General features: G+C 49.5%; 1 protein-coding gene and 1 pseudogene across 1 annotated transcript; one reads left to right on the plus strand and one right to left on the minus strand.

Annotated features, from left to right (window-relative positions):
* Positions 1–1,751: 1,751 nt before the first annotated feature.
* LOC110557135 (RT1 class I histocompatibility antigen, AA alpha chain) lies at positions 1,752–6,157 on the minus strand. Its single transcript, XM_060369028.1, has 8 exons — positions 6,042–6,157; positions 5,577–5,846; positions 5,102–5,374; positions 2,930–3,205; positions 2,691–2,804; positions 2,482–2,514; positions 2,275–2,321; positions 1,752–2,135 (listed from the first exon to the last, which is right to left on the minus strand). The coding sequence occupies exons 1-7, from the start codon at positions 6,112–6,114 to the stop codon at positions 2,293–2,295; spliced, it is 1,068 nt and encodes a 355-aa protein (XP_060225011.1). The 5' UTR covers positions 6,115–6,157; the 3' UTR covers positions 1,752–2,135; positions 2,275–2,292.
* On the plus strand, positions 6,142–12,217 carry LOC110544170 (large ribosomal subunit protein eL22-like; annotated as a pseudogene).
* The last annotated feature ends 4,589 nt before the right edge of the window (positions 12,218–16,806 follow it).

Raw genomic sequence — 16,806 nt, forward strand, 5'->3', positions numbered from 1 at the left:
CTTGCTCAATGCCCTACTACTGCCCACCAAGGTAAGCATAATTCACTGCCTGGGACATCAGAAGGGAAATTCCAAGGCAGCAAAAGGAAATAACATGGCTGATCAGGAGGCTAAAGCAGCTGCTAGAGGAAGTCCTGCTCCAGTGATATTAACTGCTGAGTTGCCAGAGAAGGAACAGCTAAAATACTCAGAGGATGACCTGGAGCAAATACAGAGAAAACAAGGGACATTCGATGCTAATGCGGGAGCATGGATTGACTCCAAAGGTAAGGTCATTTTGCCACAGGAAGATGCTGAGACTAATAGCACAAATGCATCAATGGACTCATTTAGGGGCAAGGAAATTGACTGAAATTGTTCGCCAATCTCCTTATCGAACACTAAACCTCACTGCTCTAACTGAAAAAGTGGCTCAGACATGTATCCCCTGCCAAAAGGTAAACGTAGGGAAGAATTTCCAAAGCTCGGGAAAACGGTTAAGGGGAACTAGACCTGGAATGCATTGGGAAGTGGACTTTACCGAGATCAAGCCGGCCAGGTACGGAAATAAATATCTTCTAGTCTTTGTAGATACCTTCTCAGGATGGGTGGAAGCTTTTCCCACCAAGAAAGAGACTGCTTTGGTTGTAGCCAAGAAGATTTTAGAAGACATTTTTCCCCGGTTTGGAGTTCCAAAGGTAATCGGGTCAGACAATGGGCCAGCCTTCGTTGCTCAGGTAAGTCAGGAGGTGGCCAGATTTTTGGGGACTAATTGGAAATTACATTGTGCTTATAGACCCCAAAGTTCAGGACAGGTAAAAAAAATAAATAAAACTCTAAAAGAGACCCTTACTAAGTTGACCATGGAGACTGGCGGTGCCTGGGTGGTACTCCTCCTTCTGGCTCTTTTTAGGGTCAGGAATACTCCTTCCTTGTTGAATCTTATACCTTTTGAACTATTGTATGGAGTTCCTGCTCCCTTGACTCTCTTTGGAGACCCTCTTGACATAACTAGTGGTAACTCTGACTTGTTGTCCAGGTTAAAGGGACTGCAGCTTATTCAAAAAGAAATCTGGAACAAGGTTGGCAGTGCATATGCGCCAGGATCCTTAGAGGTGCCACATCAGTTCCAAGTTGGAGACTTGGTTTATGTACGGCGACACTGTAGTCAGAATTTGGAACCCGGTGGAAAGGTCCTTACTGCATCCTGCTCACCACCCCAAAGGCTGTGAAGGTAGAAGGCATCGCTGCTTGGATCCATGCATCGCACATCAAACCCACTCCAGAGGACTCCATTTCTGACTGGAAAATCCAGCCCAGTGACAATCCCTTAAAACTTAAGCTTGTTAAAAATGTTAGCCGTGAGTGATATCCACAAACTGCTGGTGCTTTTGGCTCTGTTAAGCACTTACAATGCTTGCTTGGGCTCCAGTCCTCACCAGCCCAAACTTTTGACTTGGGAAGTAACTAAGCAGAGACATATTATAATTTGGTCTGTTTCAAAGATAGCCCCACCCTTCACATGGTGGCCGGACTTGTACCCTGACCTCTGAAAAATGGCTTTAGGAGCACCTGCAAACTGGGATTTGCACAGCCACCTAGATCCCAACATGTTTCCTGGGGACTCTAGACGTGGGTCTTTCAGTGAGAGAACAGCCCTGTTCACACTCAGCTCCCATAGCCTCACCCTGTCCCACCAGGTTCAACAGCACAATGACACAGATTCTGGACGGTTCTCCATCTGCCATGTATTTCCTCCATAAAACTCTTAGTATTCTCAATTCTTTTACTTTCCTGCCAATCAACCTGTCAGACCAGATCAAGAACATGAACAATCAAGTTCACATTCAGATTCTTATTTTCAGTGGGGAAATGAGGAGCTTTAGCTCAGGGCAGCAGGGAGCTGACAGGATGGAGATGTCCCCTCCTGCGTGTCTGGACCAGGAAGGTTGGCTGTGGAAGGGAAGACAGGGCAGTGCAGGGAGAGGGTGGTGGTGTGCAGGGGTGGGCTGGGCTGTCCAGTTCTTCCTGCTGAGCCCATAGGATCACAGGGAACTTGAGACACCATTGACTAAAGAGAACTGAGGGCTCTGGACATAACAGGAAAGACCTTAAAACATTGTCTGTCACTGTCCACTCAGGCAGCTGTCTTCATGCTAGAAAAGGAGAGTCATGAACAATGACTATGAAGACAACATTCAAAAAACCATCCCTCACTCAAAGGAGATTTCAGGAGTCTCTGAATCTCAGTTATATCCACTTTGCCCCTCCCCAAATCAGATTCCAGAGTGTTACCTTTACAACCTGAGAGAGTCACACAGAGCTCTGGGCGCTGTCCCTCCCTAGGGAAAAAAAGAAAGGAGAAAAAAAAGAAGAAAGAAAGATTTCATTACAAGGTACAAATACAGATTTCCTAAAGGGGCTATTATGGTCTGGCTGAGCTCCCCATCATCTCCAGCTTCACCCCAAGGGCCTCAGGGACAGTCCTGACCCCACACTTACCTGGAGCTTTAGCATAGTTCCCTCCTTTTCCACCTGTGAGAAGAAAGGCCGTGAGAGACCAGGGAAGAGCCCAGCCCTAGGAAATTTCCCGAACTGACAGCAGATCCAGTTAGAGACAGTAGCAATGAGGGTGTGGATGTGTTCCCATTAGTGAGCAGAGCACACTTCTAAAAGTGCTGAGAGAAAACCCAGACCCTGCCCTCTCCTACCTGTGTTTCTCCTCCTCTTCCTCACAACAGCCACCACAGCTCCAATGACTGCAACTCCAAGGACAACCAGAACAGCAATGACTGCCATGATGGGGACAGTGGGCTGAGGAGGCTCTGGGAAGAGAGAGGCAGGAAGGGAAGGTGACGGTCATGGCCCCAGCTCTCAGCCCTGACCTGCTCAGGGTCTGCACAAGGCTCCAGCTCTCCTGACCCCAGCTCTGCACCCACAGCCTCCTTACTCCATCTCAGGGTGAGGGGCTCAGGCAGACCCTCATGCTGCACATGGCACGTGTAATGCTGCTCCTTCCCAGGAGACACCACCACAGCTGCCCACTTCTGGAAGGTTCCATCCCCTGCAGGCCTGGTGTCCACAAGCTCCATGTCCTGGGTCAGGTCCTCCCCATCCAACTGCCAGATCAGGGAGATGTCAGCAGGGTAGAAGCCCAGGGCCCAGCACCTCAGGGTGATGTCACCTTGAGATCTGGGGTGATGGGTCACATATGCTTTTGGGGGATCTGTGCAGAAGATGTAAAAATTTCCACAGTTAAGGGGCCGGAGAGATGGCTCAGAGATTAAGAGCTTCCAGAGGTCCTGAGTTCAATTCCCAGCAAATACACTGTGGCTCACAATTATCTACCCTGGGATCTGGTGCCCTCTGCCGGCATGAACGTGTACATGCCGATAGAGCACTCATTCATAAAATAATGTTTTTGTTTTGTTTTAATCCACAATTAACAAGGTAAACTAAAATCTGCAAAGACAAAGTTAAACCAATGACACTGAACTGTGTGTCTGTTTGAACACTTTGACTATCATCACACTAGGGACCTGCAGGCAGAGCTGGTCCCCTCAGCACAGAACTGCACATTTCCTGAGGGGACTCAGAAGCTAAGAGACAATCCACATGAGCCAGCAGGTCAACAGGGTCTTCCTTATGAGAATTTCTTTCTTTTTTTTTTTTTGTGAATTTCTAGAGCATAAGACAGGTAGTTAAAGAATGGAAGAAGGAACAGAAAATAACTAACACAGTATCTGCTTAACTTCATATCACAGTAAGGAATTAGGGGCAGGGCTACAGGAAGGGTGCCACCAACTAGTGCTGCCACCATTGAGGCACAGCCCCGTGGTCATCTTGCTGACCAGCATTAACTGGCACTTGTGAGCAGCCACCACAAAGTGTGTAGCAGAAATGTGGTCAAGCTCTGACCCTCAGGTACAGAAAATGGCTCCCAGTCTCTGCCTCTGGGGGACAAGATACAAGGTGTGTCACACAGGATCCCTGAATGTGCTGTGGACCCCAGTGCAGCACTCACTGGAGCACAATGGGTCACAGGGTGAGGGGACCTTCCCTGTCACTCCAGTCCTCCACTGCAGAAGACTCCACTGCCTCTGAGAAAGGTCAATCCCTGATTCCCTAGGGGAGCACTGTAGCTTGTTGGGGCAGAGGAGGAGCAGGAAGAGCTGGAGGCTGAATTCTGCAGGAAACAATGTTACCTTAAAGGACAAAGGCTTCTGAGAGCTGAGACTGGGTTAACTTGTCTAATTATCCAGTTTAAGCAGTCTCCTGATACCTGTGGATACTGATACAAATAATAACACAAGGGTGGAGAAACAGTATCACCCAATGAGGAAAAACTGACTAAAAGCAAAATACCTACAAAAGACAAACACACCAAAAGCAAAAAGAAAGATAGGAAGAAAAAAGAAGAAAGGAAGAAAGGAAGAAAGGAAGAAAGGAAGGAAGGAAGGAAGGAAGGAAGGAAGGAAGGAAGAAAGGAAGAAAGGAAGAAAGGAAGAAAGGAAGAAAGGAAGAAAGAAAGAAAGAAAGAAAGAAAGAAAGAAAGAAAGAAAGAAAGAAAGAAAATTCTATTATTTAGCGTTCATCAACCTATAAGTGCTCCTGTGACCATTCTAGGAACAGATAGAATTGGGGTGTGGAAGGGACTCAACCCCTCCCCCTCACACACAGGCATCTGGGAGAAGGTACTGTTTGGAAAGAACTAGAAACTGGGGGAGCCGGCCTAGTGTGGGGGAGTCCATGTCCCCCACCAGGTAAAGCAGACTTCCGGTCCTGAAGTGTAAGGCTGACACACTCAGCAGGACAGGAGTCAGTTCCCACAGACAGTGGGTGTGGGCAGAGACCCCGGCCTGGGAGAGGCCATGGCTGACAGCGGGCTGCAGGCTGAAGGGGCCCCTGTTGTCATGTGGGGACCCTCTCTCCTCCCCTGGAGACAGACTTGGAACTGTCAGGGAGAAGGGGAGCCCTGGAGTCAGCGCAGTTACCGCGATAGGGATCAGGAGACCCAGGGACCCGGTTCCCTCAGAGACAGGGGCGTGACCCAGCGGAGGGTTCTCCTTCCTCAGGACTGAGCCCAGCCCGAGGGAGAGGAGGAGACGCCCGCGGCCTGCACCTGTGCGCAGCAGCGTGTCCTTCCCGAGCTCCAGGTGTCTGCGGAGCCACTCCACGCACGTGCCCTCCAGGTAAGCCTTGTCTCTCTCTGCATCAGCCTCTTCCCACTTGCGCTTGGTGATCAGCGCCGCCGTGTCCGCCGCCGTCCACGACCTCAAGTCCTCGTTCAGGGCGATGTAATCTTTACCGTCATAGGCGACCTGAAGGTACCCGCGGAGGAGGCGCCCGTCCGGTCCCACGTGACAGCCGTACATACTCTGGATGGTGTGAGAGCCTGCGGGACCCCGCGGTCAGCCCCGCCCACCTTCCCCACGTGATCACCCGCGGCCCCGCCCACCCGCGGACTTTTCCGAACCGAAAGGGAAACCGGTCCCGGGTCCCGCGTCTCCTCCCTAACCTCGGACTTGGGCCCCGAAGGTCACCGGCCCCGTGTCGGGATGTGGCCGGGTCGTGACCTGTGACCCGGGGTCACTCACCGCCCTCGCTCTGGTTGTAGTAGCCGAGCGCGGTCCTCAGGTTCCCTCGGTCAATCTGCTCGTGGTTCTTGGCTCCCCGCGTCTCCCTCTCCCAGTACTCCGGCCCCTCCCGCTCCATCCACGCCGCGCGTGGCTCGTATCTCGGCGTCTCCGCGGCGCTGTCGAAGCGCACGAACTCCGTGTCGTCCACGTAGCCGACTTCCATGTACCGGGGCTCCCCGAGGCCGGGCCGGGACACGGCGATTTCGAAATACCGCAGCGAGTGTGAGCCTGGGGGCGGCGCGCGGTGAGACCCCGACCTCCTCCCGGGACCCCGGGCGGGTGCGCGGGCCGGGAGGGGAGAAGCGCGCGGGGCTCGGGACGCGCGTGGGGACGGCGGAGGGTCCGGGGGTCGCGGACACGCGGCTTCCCCGGGGCCGCCCCGCCCTCCCCGCAGAGCCCGTTTCCCTCCGACCCCGCACTCACCCGCGCGGGTCTGGGTCGGGGCCAGGGCGGCCGCCAGCAGCAGGAGCAGCGTGCGCGGCGCCATCGCCCCCATCTGGATCCCGCGCGCCTGAGCCCCGCGGGCTGCGTGGACTTTATAACCGGTTCCCACGGCGACGCTGATTGGCTCCCCAGGATGTCGCCACCCAATGGGGGAGAGAAGCGCCCGCTTGTCATCAATGTCCGGGCAGAAGGACCTGACACAGGTTAGGAGCAGAAGTGAAACTGGGACATGGGGAGTCCCAGCCCTGGGCTTCCCCAGCCCAGAACCCTGTGTGCGGGACAGAGCGCTGGGTGTCATGGTGTCTCCGCGTTCTCCCCCAGAAGCTGTCTGGACACCAGGACAGAAACACAGACCAAACTCATCATCATTCTCCACCCTTCCTCTGCCTCTTCTCTTCAGAAGTCGACCCTGGAGTCTTCTAGATGAAAAGCCTCTTCCGGGCATACAGTGGCAACAACAAGCAGTTGGGGACACAGTTTAGAGAGAAGCTGTCCTTAAGCAGAGGCGCTGGGCTGCGAGCCCCTCCCAGACCCCACAGAGACCAGGCTCTGTCCACCTGCAGACCAAGCAGCTCCGGGATCTGCTAAAAATGACAGAGACTCAGCAGCTACCCGGACAAGCCCCCAGGTTCCTCTGTGGTAATCTTGATGTCCTTGGGAGCAGAGGGTCCAGGGCATCGTCAGTCTTCTCTGCCAGGCTCAGAGGGTCCAACGGACTTTCCTGTGGACTAGGACTTGGGGGACCAGCCTGCTCTGTCTCAGCAAAGCAGGACAGTCAACTCCCCAGTGTCCTGCTTGTCCACAGTTTGGACAGGGTCCTGGCGACAGGCAAGGGGAAGGGGAGTTTTTCATCCAGTGGCTGGCTGTGCCACATTCCCAGCATGCTCCAAGTGGAGTTCTTCCACGACCATCATCAGCTGTGGTGACCTTGGGGTCACTGCTAGAACCTGGGGGTCTTTGAGACTCGGGTGCTCTGAAAAACCTTTGAAGTCACATAAGGGTAGTACAGCTCTTTTCTTCTTCCTGAAGAGCTCCCACGGCACACCGCACCTCCTGACCTCTAGTTGGGGTGGGTGGGTTCCAGAAAGCAGAGTACTCAGACATGTGCACACCAATTAGCAGAAGAAGTGAGAACTCCAAAAGGCCAATGAGGATCAGTGTGCAGAGAGCGAGAGGAGAGGGCTGCTCCAGGAAAGAAGACTCTGGTCTGCAACAGAAAAATGTTGAAGTGAAAACAAAAGAGAAAAAGAACAGGCAGAAAAGGCCTGGAAATGGAGATGGCAACAGGACCAGTGATGCCGCAGCCTCCTAGGAAGAGAAGAGCCTGGCCAGATCCTACCCCTGGAAATGGAGAAACAGTCCTGAGCAGAGGATAAGTCAAAGGACAGATTCCTGGAGAGCTGAAAGCATAGCTTGTGAATGACAGACTTGATCCCCAGACAAAAGCAGCTTTTTATCTTCCTGCCCAGAAGATGGACTCCGTTTTGGAGGATTATGTAAATTGTAAATAATCTTGAGGAAATACAGATAGTGAGGAGCAGGCTGCTCACGAGGCTGTGGCAGGATAACGGGGTGCTTCAGCGGGATGTTGGGCACTCAGCTGCTCTACAAATGTGAGAGTCACAGCATCTGAAATTCTCACCATCACCCCTACACACCCATGTCCCAGGTGCATGGAGAGACACATTTCCTGAGGTTCCTTGTGAGAACTGGACCGATGTTGGCCTAGACACCTCCAGATGAGAAAGGCCTGGAACAGGAAGCCAGGGAAGGAGATGACACAGCAGGACACTGACCTAGCTGTCCTCACCTTTCCTGGCACACTGCCCCACCCCCACCTTCCACAGACACTTTAGGGTGGGAATGAAGCCGGAAGAGAAGGCGGCTGGGGAGCCACAGCCTCTTGGGTTTGGGCCCTCCTCACGTTGACCTGCCCCACAATAGGGCTGGCAGCCCTCAGAGTAACGGACCCTGGGTGAGGCTAAACAGCAGTTACATACAACACAGACACAGTCATTTCATTCTTAGTTTTGTTAAAAAACAAAAACAAACAACTCTGATAAACAGGAATCAGTTCAGGAGTGGTGGTGCCGCAGAGGGAAGCGTGGACAGGACAGGAGGAGTGCTGTCAGGGGTGGGGGCGTCTCCTCCCTGATCCCGGGGTCTCTTCTACAAGACAGACTGCCACAGTGCAGAAGGGTGACTCCTCTACCGTGTCTGCTCAACTGAAGAAAAACACAGCAGTCACAGTGAGACAGACACACACACACACACACACACACGGGCTCTCTCCTTCCAGTCCTCACAGATTGACACACCCTGGGCCCTGGAGAGGTCAGGGTCCCTCCTGCCTCCCAGATTGGCATGCCCTGGTGAACTGTGGCACGCCTGGCCAACCCAGCCCCAGAAGTCCCAACACTAGCAACGCCTAGCTCAACTCAGTGTGCAAGATAATCTCTTGAACCTCTGGGGAAAAATCACAAACCAAAGGAGGAAGTGAGTTCTTCCTAGCAGAGGAGAGGAAAAAGCTCTCTTGGTTCATAGGAAGCGGTTCCTTTGGGTACTGGGGCAGAGAGCACACGTTCTGCTTTTTGACAGGAAAATGGGTTTGCCTAGCCCATTCAATCCATCCCTCCATCCTAATAAGGCCTGACATTAGCCACTGACTCACAGTTACAGACCCCTCACTTCCCTCAGCCCAGCACAGGCGGCTGATCTGCAGGGCACCAGGTCCCTGAATAGAAGGATCTCCTGTTCGCCATGGAGCAGAATGTCTTCTTCCTGGTAAGCAGATCTGGGGTCTGTACCAGGTGAGAGAGCCAGGAGAAGACAGTTTGGGGAGGGGACAGGCCAAACCCCCCCATGTGGCTGGTTGCTCACTATTGAGGGGTTCAGGGTGGCATGGAAGGCCTGAGTTGGGACCTGGGAGTGGAAAACCTTTTCCCATGATGAATTTTTGCTAGCAGAGGTCGACATTTCTTTTCTGTAACCATCTCTGATCGCACGGTCAGCTCTCATACCTCAGCCTTTCTTTCTTTCAGTCTTAGAGGCTAACCTCACTCCAGGACCCTCGCTCCCGTTACACAGGGCAGCATGGGCACACTGAACAAAGTGGGCGGTCCACCTTTAGTCCTGGCAGAGGCTTTGCAGCGCCTCTCAAGGCCAGTTGCTCAGGGCACCCTATCCCTGCTTGTCTGCTTGCAGCACCTCTCCTTGACTGTCAATTGGAGCATATTTTCTAAAGTCCTCATGGCCTCCATGCAATCTTGATTGAGGGGCCCCTCTAGTAGAGCTGACGCTGCTGCCTCCTTCCCCACGCAGGCCTGAGGCTTTTCTCAGAGCTCCCCTCTCTGTGAGGCAGGGAATGCTTCCCTACACCAGCTTCTTCTTTCTGCCCCTGGGACACATCTCCCTCCAGGCTGAGACTCCTTTGGTTCTCCTCCAATCCCAGGCTTTGGAAGACTGCGGCCATAGTGGTCATCACAGGAGGGTTGGGAGCCGCGTCTCTCTGGCTCTGCTGAGTAGCTTTTCTGTCACATCTGGGGGGAAAAGAGGGAGAGAACTGGAGCATGTGGAGGGCAGAGTGTATAATGGTGGTGAAGGGGGTGTGTGGAGGGGAATGGGCCTATCTTGAAGAATCCTCAGGCAGTTTGTCATAGGAAGTCTTAGAAAGGAGCCCTGACAGAGACAAGAGTGAGCTAGGATGCCCAGCCCGTCTTTCCTCCCTGCATTTCTGGAGTCTCTGTGTCAGGAGCCTTTTCCTGCCCTGAGTATGGGTGCTCTCTACCCCATGACCCAGGGCAGCATTCTGCAGCTCTGCTATCCACTTCCTGTAGTTTCCTCGTGAAAACCTGCCCTTCTTCATGTATGTTTCTTTCCCCCACATCCTTGCCAGCACTCCCTTTCTTTGTTATCTCATGTAACTAACAACTGTCCTCACTTACCTCCACCCTCACCCTCTCCTCAGAAGTCTGTGGGAGCCTCTGTGGGGGCTATTCAGTGTCTCTGAGCCATGCCTGCTTCCCCGGCACTCACACGCCTCAGTTTTCCCCAATCAGACACAGCATAGGTTTTGCAAATTAATTAATGTATTTATTCATTTTACAACTCCCTCCTTTCTCTCCTCCTGGTCCCACCCTTCCCCCCTTTGTTGTTCCTCAGAGAAGGGGAGCCCCCTCCCCAGCTCACTAAGTTGCATTAGGAATGAGCGCATCCTCTTCCCCTGGGGCCTGTAGAGGCAGCGCCTCCAGGGGGAAGTGATCAGAAAGGAGGCAACAGAGTCCATGTAACAGACAGTCCCTGCTCTTCCTTGCTAGAGCACCCACATTAAGCCTGAGCTGCCCATTGGCTACATCTGTGTAGGAGGTCTAGGTCCAGTCTATGCATGGTCCGTGGTTGGTGCTTTAGTCTCCCCAGGACTCTCTGAGCTCTGGCTAGGTGGCTTTGTTGGTCTTCTTGTGGAGCTCCTGTCCCCTTCAGGTTCTTCTGTCCTTCCTCCCTCACACCCACCACTATTCCCCAAGACTCCCTGTGCTTTGCCCAATGTATGGGTGTGAGGCTCAGCATCTGTTTGGAACCACTGCTGGGTGCAGCCTCTCAGAGGACAGCTCTGCTAGGCTCCAGTCTGATATGGAGTCCTTTAATTGGCTTGGGAGCTGGAGTTCCATTAATGACCTACAGCAATATTTCCCTGGCCTGAGCCATCTCCTAAACTCCCTTAGTTTTCCTTTTCTACCTTTTGACATTTGCAGGGAGTTCACAACCCCAGTGAGTGTCAGTTTGTAGCTTTCTAAAATCAACTGTTCCGCATGTGTCTGTCTTAGTTTCTTTCTCCATGACAAGAAAGTATCTTGTCTCCATGACAAGATACTCTGACAAAAGCAGCACCAGAGAGAAAGTGTGTAGCTGGCTCACAGCTCCTGGGTTGGCCAGGGAGCCAGGAAGCAGCAGCAGCAGCTCACCCACCCTTCGTCCACCAGGAAGCAGAAAGCTCCAGAGGCCAGGCTTGGCTAACACTCTCCCCTCTATGCTGCATGAGGCAGCTGCCCATAGTTACTAAATGGCAAAAAGGGTCTTCCAGACTCATCGCCATCAAGAGGGTGCCTCCCAGGCTTGCCAGGAAGCAACTTCATCATAAACTTCCCTGGGGTGAGCCTGCGTGCACTCTCCTAGTAAAGTCTGGACTCTGTCACGTTGGAGATCAACACTGACCATCACAATCTCATTGAACACTGACATGACACAGTTATTTCTTCCATCCTTGAAACTCCTGCTAGGTTTTCTGAAGGTCAGTTTCTGTTTTCCCTGCTGCCTAGGCACCTTGTCCCTTGCTGGGCCTGTTTCACTATCACCTCCCCTCCTACCTCTACCCGCTTTCCTGGTGAGCCTGTTAACCCACACAGGTGAGAGCCAACATCCCCACAGTTCCCAAATCTTTGGTTGAAGGGGTCTGGTAATGGAATTTTGCCTCCTGGCCTTGGCAGATATGGGTCTAATCTGAAGTTCAGTTTCTCAGAAACTGACCTTGGCAGCTTCTCCAGCAGAGTGCTCTTCTCCTGAGAACTAGGTAACAAACTCCATGCAACCTTTAAACCAGAGAGCAAACTTTGTGTAACCTTGAGTGAATCCTCAGATGCTTTGCCAAGTGAAGCAGATGAGCTGTTATCGTGAGAAAGTTGCTTGTGTTTTTTTGCTTTAAAAAAGCTGCTTGAGGCTGTGCGCTGCGGGCTTTTCGCGCCTGCGTAGTGCGCCCCCTCCCTTTCCGCCTCCTCCACCGCCATGGCGCCAGTGAAAAAGCTTGTGGCGAAGGGGGGCAAAAAAAGAAGCAGGTTTTGAAGTTCACCCTTGACTGCACCCATCCTGTAGAAGATGGAATCATGGACGCTGCCAATTTTGAGCAGTTCCTCCAGGAGAGAATCAGGTGAATGGGAAAGCTGGGAATCTTGGCGGAGGGTTGTGAGTATCGAACGGAGCAAGAGCGAGATCACTGTCACCTCTGAGGTGCCTTTCTCCAAAAGGGATTTGAAATATCTCACCGAAAAATATTTGAAGAAGAAAAAAATCTTCGAGACTGGTTGCGTGTTGTCGCCAACAGCAAAGAGAGTTATGAATTGCCTTACTTCCAGATTAACCAGGATGAGGAGGAGGAGGAGGATGAGGAGGAGGAGGAGGATGAGGAGGAGGAGGAGGAGGAGGAGGAGGAGGAGGAGGAGGAGGAGGAGGAGGACACATTGGTCTGGAATGTTTTGTATTAATTCATAAATAAAATTTAGGAACAACAAAAAAAAAAAAGCTGCTTGAATGCCTAAAAAACGAGTCTTGCTCAGAAACCTGTCTTGACTCCCTTGTTCATGTCTCTGCCCCTTTCATTCCCACCCCTTCTTTCAGATAGACCCTGCTCGACTTGCCCACAGGACAGACAACTTGGACTTCTTTCTTTTTTCCTTTCTTCGTTTCTTTCTTCCTTCCTTTTTTCCTTCCTTCCTTCCTTCCTTTCTTTCTTTCTTTCTTTCTTTGTCTATTCATATGTTTGTAGAAAACATCTTTCAACTGGTGAAAACAGACAAAGATAACCATGGGAGAAGCAGGTAATGTCCATGCTTTGCAATAGTGGAATTTTTCCTCATTTACAGGGAAGAACTAGGAGCCAGAGATCACCTGGTGAACAGGAACCCCTGAGCCTCCAGGAGGAGGATCCATGCCAAGGACACAGAAGCCCTCACAATGACCAGGGAGACTAAATCATCCCCGCAGGGTACACAGCACATTGGGAAGACAGTACCAGAGGCTGCAGACTGCTGGGGCCACCACAACTCTGCAGTGGGTGATCAGACAGGGTGAGGCCACTTGAAGCAAGAGTCTCAGGGGTCAGAGGCCCCAGTTTCCATCCCCAGGCCATGTGTGGATCCAACTACCCAGAGTGCCTGGATTTGAACTGTGTACCACAGAGCCTGGCTAGGTAACACTCATTTCATCAGGACATAGGCACTGTCCTCTGCTACACGTCCAGAAGATGCTGAACAAGGGCTGGAGGGATGGTTCACAGGTTAAGAGTGCTGTCTGCTCTTTCAAAGATGCTGAGTTCAAATCCCAGCAACCACGTGGTGGTTCATAGCCATCAGCCACAGTCTGTCTTCTTGCAGGTGTACATGAGACAGAACATTGCATACATAATAAATAAAGAAATATTTTTAAAACACTGAACAAATTCCTAAGACATCTGAAGCAGCTGGAAGTTTTGCTCTTTGGGAGGTGGACTCTATGAGGAGGTAAAAGGCTGGAGGGGAGGTGATGGCCAGCAGAGTGGTTAGAAAGGTGAGAGAGTGAGCCAATCAGCGCTCAGTGTGGACTAGTCGGTTCCAGGCACCCAAGCCACAAATGTCCTGCACTGTGCTGCCAGCTGCCAGAAAAATTTCAAGGAGCTTACTCAGAAAACCAAACAAAATACAGTTTCAGCATCAAGATATGGACTCTCAGGTTTAAAGCTTACCTAGTATTGATTCAGCCTAAGAACGTCTTGATCTGGTTCATTGTCTCTGCCAGTTAAAGACCTTGAAGGCAGGAAAACCCTCAAGAGCAATTGCTAGCAGCCCAGGAGTCTCAAATCCCAGCATTTGCAGCCTGTCTACAAAGAGAGATCCAGGACAACCAGGGCTAATATGCTAGAGAAACTGAAATGATGAGGCGCACAACATATATTATATAAAAAAGGTTTATTGGATGGAGATGGAGAGAGGAAAATATAGGGATAGATAGATAGATAGATAGATAGATAGATAGAAGATGGCAGAGGGGAGAGGGCACTCCAACAGAGAAAAGGAAGAGAGGATGAGAGCAAGAGAGCAAGATAGCTCAATACAGAGCTCAAGACAGAGAAATAAGAGGATTCTGCACAGCTATTAATAGCTATTTATAGCTCCTGAGTCTACCTGGGTGGGGGCACGTGATGACAGAATAAGTTACTCAACAATGCATAATCAGGCTGCCTAATTACTAACAGAAACCTTTTGAAGAAGAAGAAAAGGAGAAAGAGGGAAAAAAAAGGAAAAAAATAGGAAGAAGGGGAAGAGAATGAAGAGGAAGAAGAATATGAAGAAGAGTAAGAGGGAAAGGAAGAAAAGGAGAAGGAAAAAGAAAAAGAAGTGAAAGAAGAGGAAAAGAGGAAAAAGAAAGAAGAGAAAGAAGAGGAAAAGAGGAAGAAGAAGAGAAGGAAAAAGAGAAGAAGAGGAAGAAGAAAGAAGAAAATCAAGAAATGAGGAAGAAGAAGAAAAAGAAGAAGAGGAAGAAGTAGAAGAAGAGAATGAGGACAAGCACAAGGAAGAGGGAGAGGAAGAAGAGGAAATAGAGGAATGAGAAAAGGAGGAAGAAGAAGAGAAAGAAGAGGAAAAAGACAAAGAACAGTTAGAGGTAGAGGAAGAAGAGGAAGTAGAAGAAGTAGAGGAAGAAGAAGCAAAAAAGAGAAAGAAGAGGAGGAAGAGGAAGAAGAGGAAGCAAGAGTAGAGGAAGAAGAGGAAGACAAAGAGGAAGAAGAGAAAGCAGAGAAAAAAGAAGAAGAGGAAGAAGGAAAAGAAGAGGAAGAATGAGAAGAAGGGGAAGAAGAGGAAGGGGAAAAGTTAGAAGAAGAGGAAGAAGAAAAAGAGGATGAGGAAGAAGAGATCAGAGAGGAAGAGGAGCAAGAGGAAGAAATAGGACAAGGAAGAAGACAATGAAAAAAATGAAGAGGAAGAAGAATAAGAGAATGAATGAAGAAAACAAGGATGATAAAGAGGAAGTAGAAGCAGGACAGAAAGAGAAAGAGAACGTAGAGAAAAAAGAGTAAGCAGCAGAATAGGAAAAATAGGAAGAAAAGAAAGAATAGAAAGAGGGAGTAAAGGAAGAAGAGGAAGAGGAAGAAGAGTTTGGAGAGAAGAAGGAAGAGGAAGAAGAAGCAGAAGAAGAGGGAGAAGAAGAGGAAGAAGAAAAAAGAAAAGAGAAAGAGTACAAGGAACAGAAAGAAAGGAAGAGGTTTGAGAGCAAGAAGAAGAAGAGGAAGAGGAGGAAGAAGAGAAAAAAGAAAGAGGGAGAAGAGGAAGTAGAGGAAGAGTAAGAGGAAATGAAAGAGGAAGAAGGAGGAGAGGAAGGAGAAGAAGAAGAAAAAGAAGAGGAAGAGGATAAAAAGGAAGAGTAAGAAGAGGAAGAGGAAGGAGAGAAAGAATATGAAGAGGAAGAGGAAGTAGAGGAGGAAGGAGAAGAAGTAGAGGAATAAGGAGAAGAAAAAGAGGAAGAATAGAAATAAAAAAGAGGAAGGAGAGGACAAGGAAGAAGAAGAGGAAAGGGAAGAGGAAGAATAAAAGAAAAAAGAAGAGAAGAAGTAGAAGAAGAGGAAGAGAATGAGGATGAGGAAGATAAAGAGGAAGAGGAAAAAGAAGAAAGAAGAAAAGGAAGCAGTAGAAGAAGAAAAAGAGGATGAGGAAGATGGAGAGGAAGAAGAGAGAGAAGAAGAGGAAGAGAAAAAATAAGACAAAGAGGAGAAGAGGAAGAAGTAGATGAAGAGGATGAGGAAGAGGAAGAAGAGCAAGAATAGGGAGAAGTAGAAGAGGAAGAAGAGGAAGGAGAAGAAAAAGAGAAAGAAGAGGTAAGGGAGAAAGAAGAGGAAGAGAAAGAAGAGGTAAGGAAGAAAGAAGAGGAAGAGGAAGAAAAGGAAGAGGAAGAATGAGAAGAAAGAAAAAGAAGAGGAAAAAGTAGAAGAGGATGAAGATGAGGAAGAGGAAGAGAAAGAAGATCAAGAATAGAGAGAAGTAGGATAGGAAGAAGAGGAAGAAGAAGAAAAAGAGAAAGAAGAGGAAAGGGAGAAAGAAGAGGAAGAGGAAGAAGAGGAAGAATGAGAAGAAAGAAAAAGAAGATGAAAAGTAGAAGAGGATGAAGATGAGGAAGAGGAAGAGAAAGAAGATCAAGAATAGAGAGAAGTAGGATAGGAAGAAGAGGAAGAAGAAGAAAAAGAGAAAGAAGAGGAAAGGGAGAAAGAAGAGGAAGAGGAAGAAGAGGAAGAATGAGAAGAAAGAAAAAGAAGATGAAAAGTAGAAGAGGATGAAGATGAGGAGAAGGAAGAGGAAGAAGAGCAAGAAGAAGAGGAAGAGAACAAAGGAAAAAAGAGGGAGAAGAGGAAAAGGAAGAAGAGAGAAAAGAGGAAGAAGAGAGAAAAGAGGAAGAGAAAGAAGAAGAAAAAGGAGAAGAGGAAAAGGAAGAAAAGGAAGAAGAAAAGAAGAGGAAGAAGAAGAGGAAGAAGCAGAAAAGAGGAAAAAGATGAGGAAGAGAAGAGGAAATATAAGAAGAAAAAAGAAGAAGAAAGGAAAGGAAGAAGTAGAAGAAGAAGATGAGGATGAGGAAGAAGAGAAAGAGGAGAAAGAAGAGGAGGCAGAAGAAGAAAAAGAGGAAAAAGAAGAAAGAAAAGGAAGAAGTAGAAGAAGAGATGATGAGGAAAAGAAAGAAGGGAGAAGAGGAAGAGAAGAAGACAAAGAGGGAAAAGTGGAAGAGAAAGAAGAAAAAAGAAGTGGAAGAAGAACAGAAAGAAGAGGAAGAGGAGGACACAGAAGAGGAAGAGGAAAAAGAAAAGGAAGAAGAAAGAAGTAGAAGAAAACTAAGAGGACAAGGATGAAGAAGAGGAAGAAGAGAAAGAATAAGAAAAAAGAAAAAAGAAGAGGAATAAGTAGAAGAGGAAGAGAATGAGGAAGAGGTAGAAGAGGAAGAAGAGGAAAAGTGCAAGAAG

Source organism: Meriones unguiculatus, chromosome 16, assembly GCF_030254825.1.
Source record: "Meriones unguiculatus strain TT.TT164.6M chromosome 16, Bangor_MerUng_6.1, whole genome shotgun sequence".
In the NCBI taxonomy this organism is placed as follows: Eukaryota; Metazoa; Chordata; class Mammalia; order Rodentia; family Muridae; genus Meriones; species Meriones unguiculatus.

Coding starts and splice junctions, on each gene's coding strand:
- LOC110557135 (XM_060369028.1), bottom strand. CDS start 6,114: ATGGGGGCGATGGCGCCGCGCACGCTGCTCCTGCTGCTGGCGGCCGCC. Junction 5,375..5,576: donor CTACAACCAGAGCGAGGGCG/GTGAGTGACCCC, acceptor GGGGTCCCGCAG/GCTCTCACACCATCCAGAGT. Junction 2,515..2,690: donor GAAGAGGAGGAGAAACACAG/GTAGGAGAGGGC, acceptor TTCTTCTCACAG/GTGGAAAAGGAGGGAACTAT.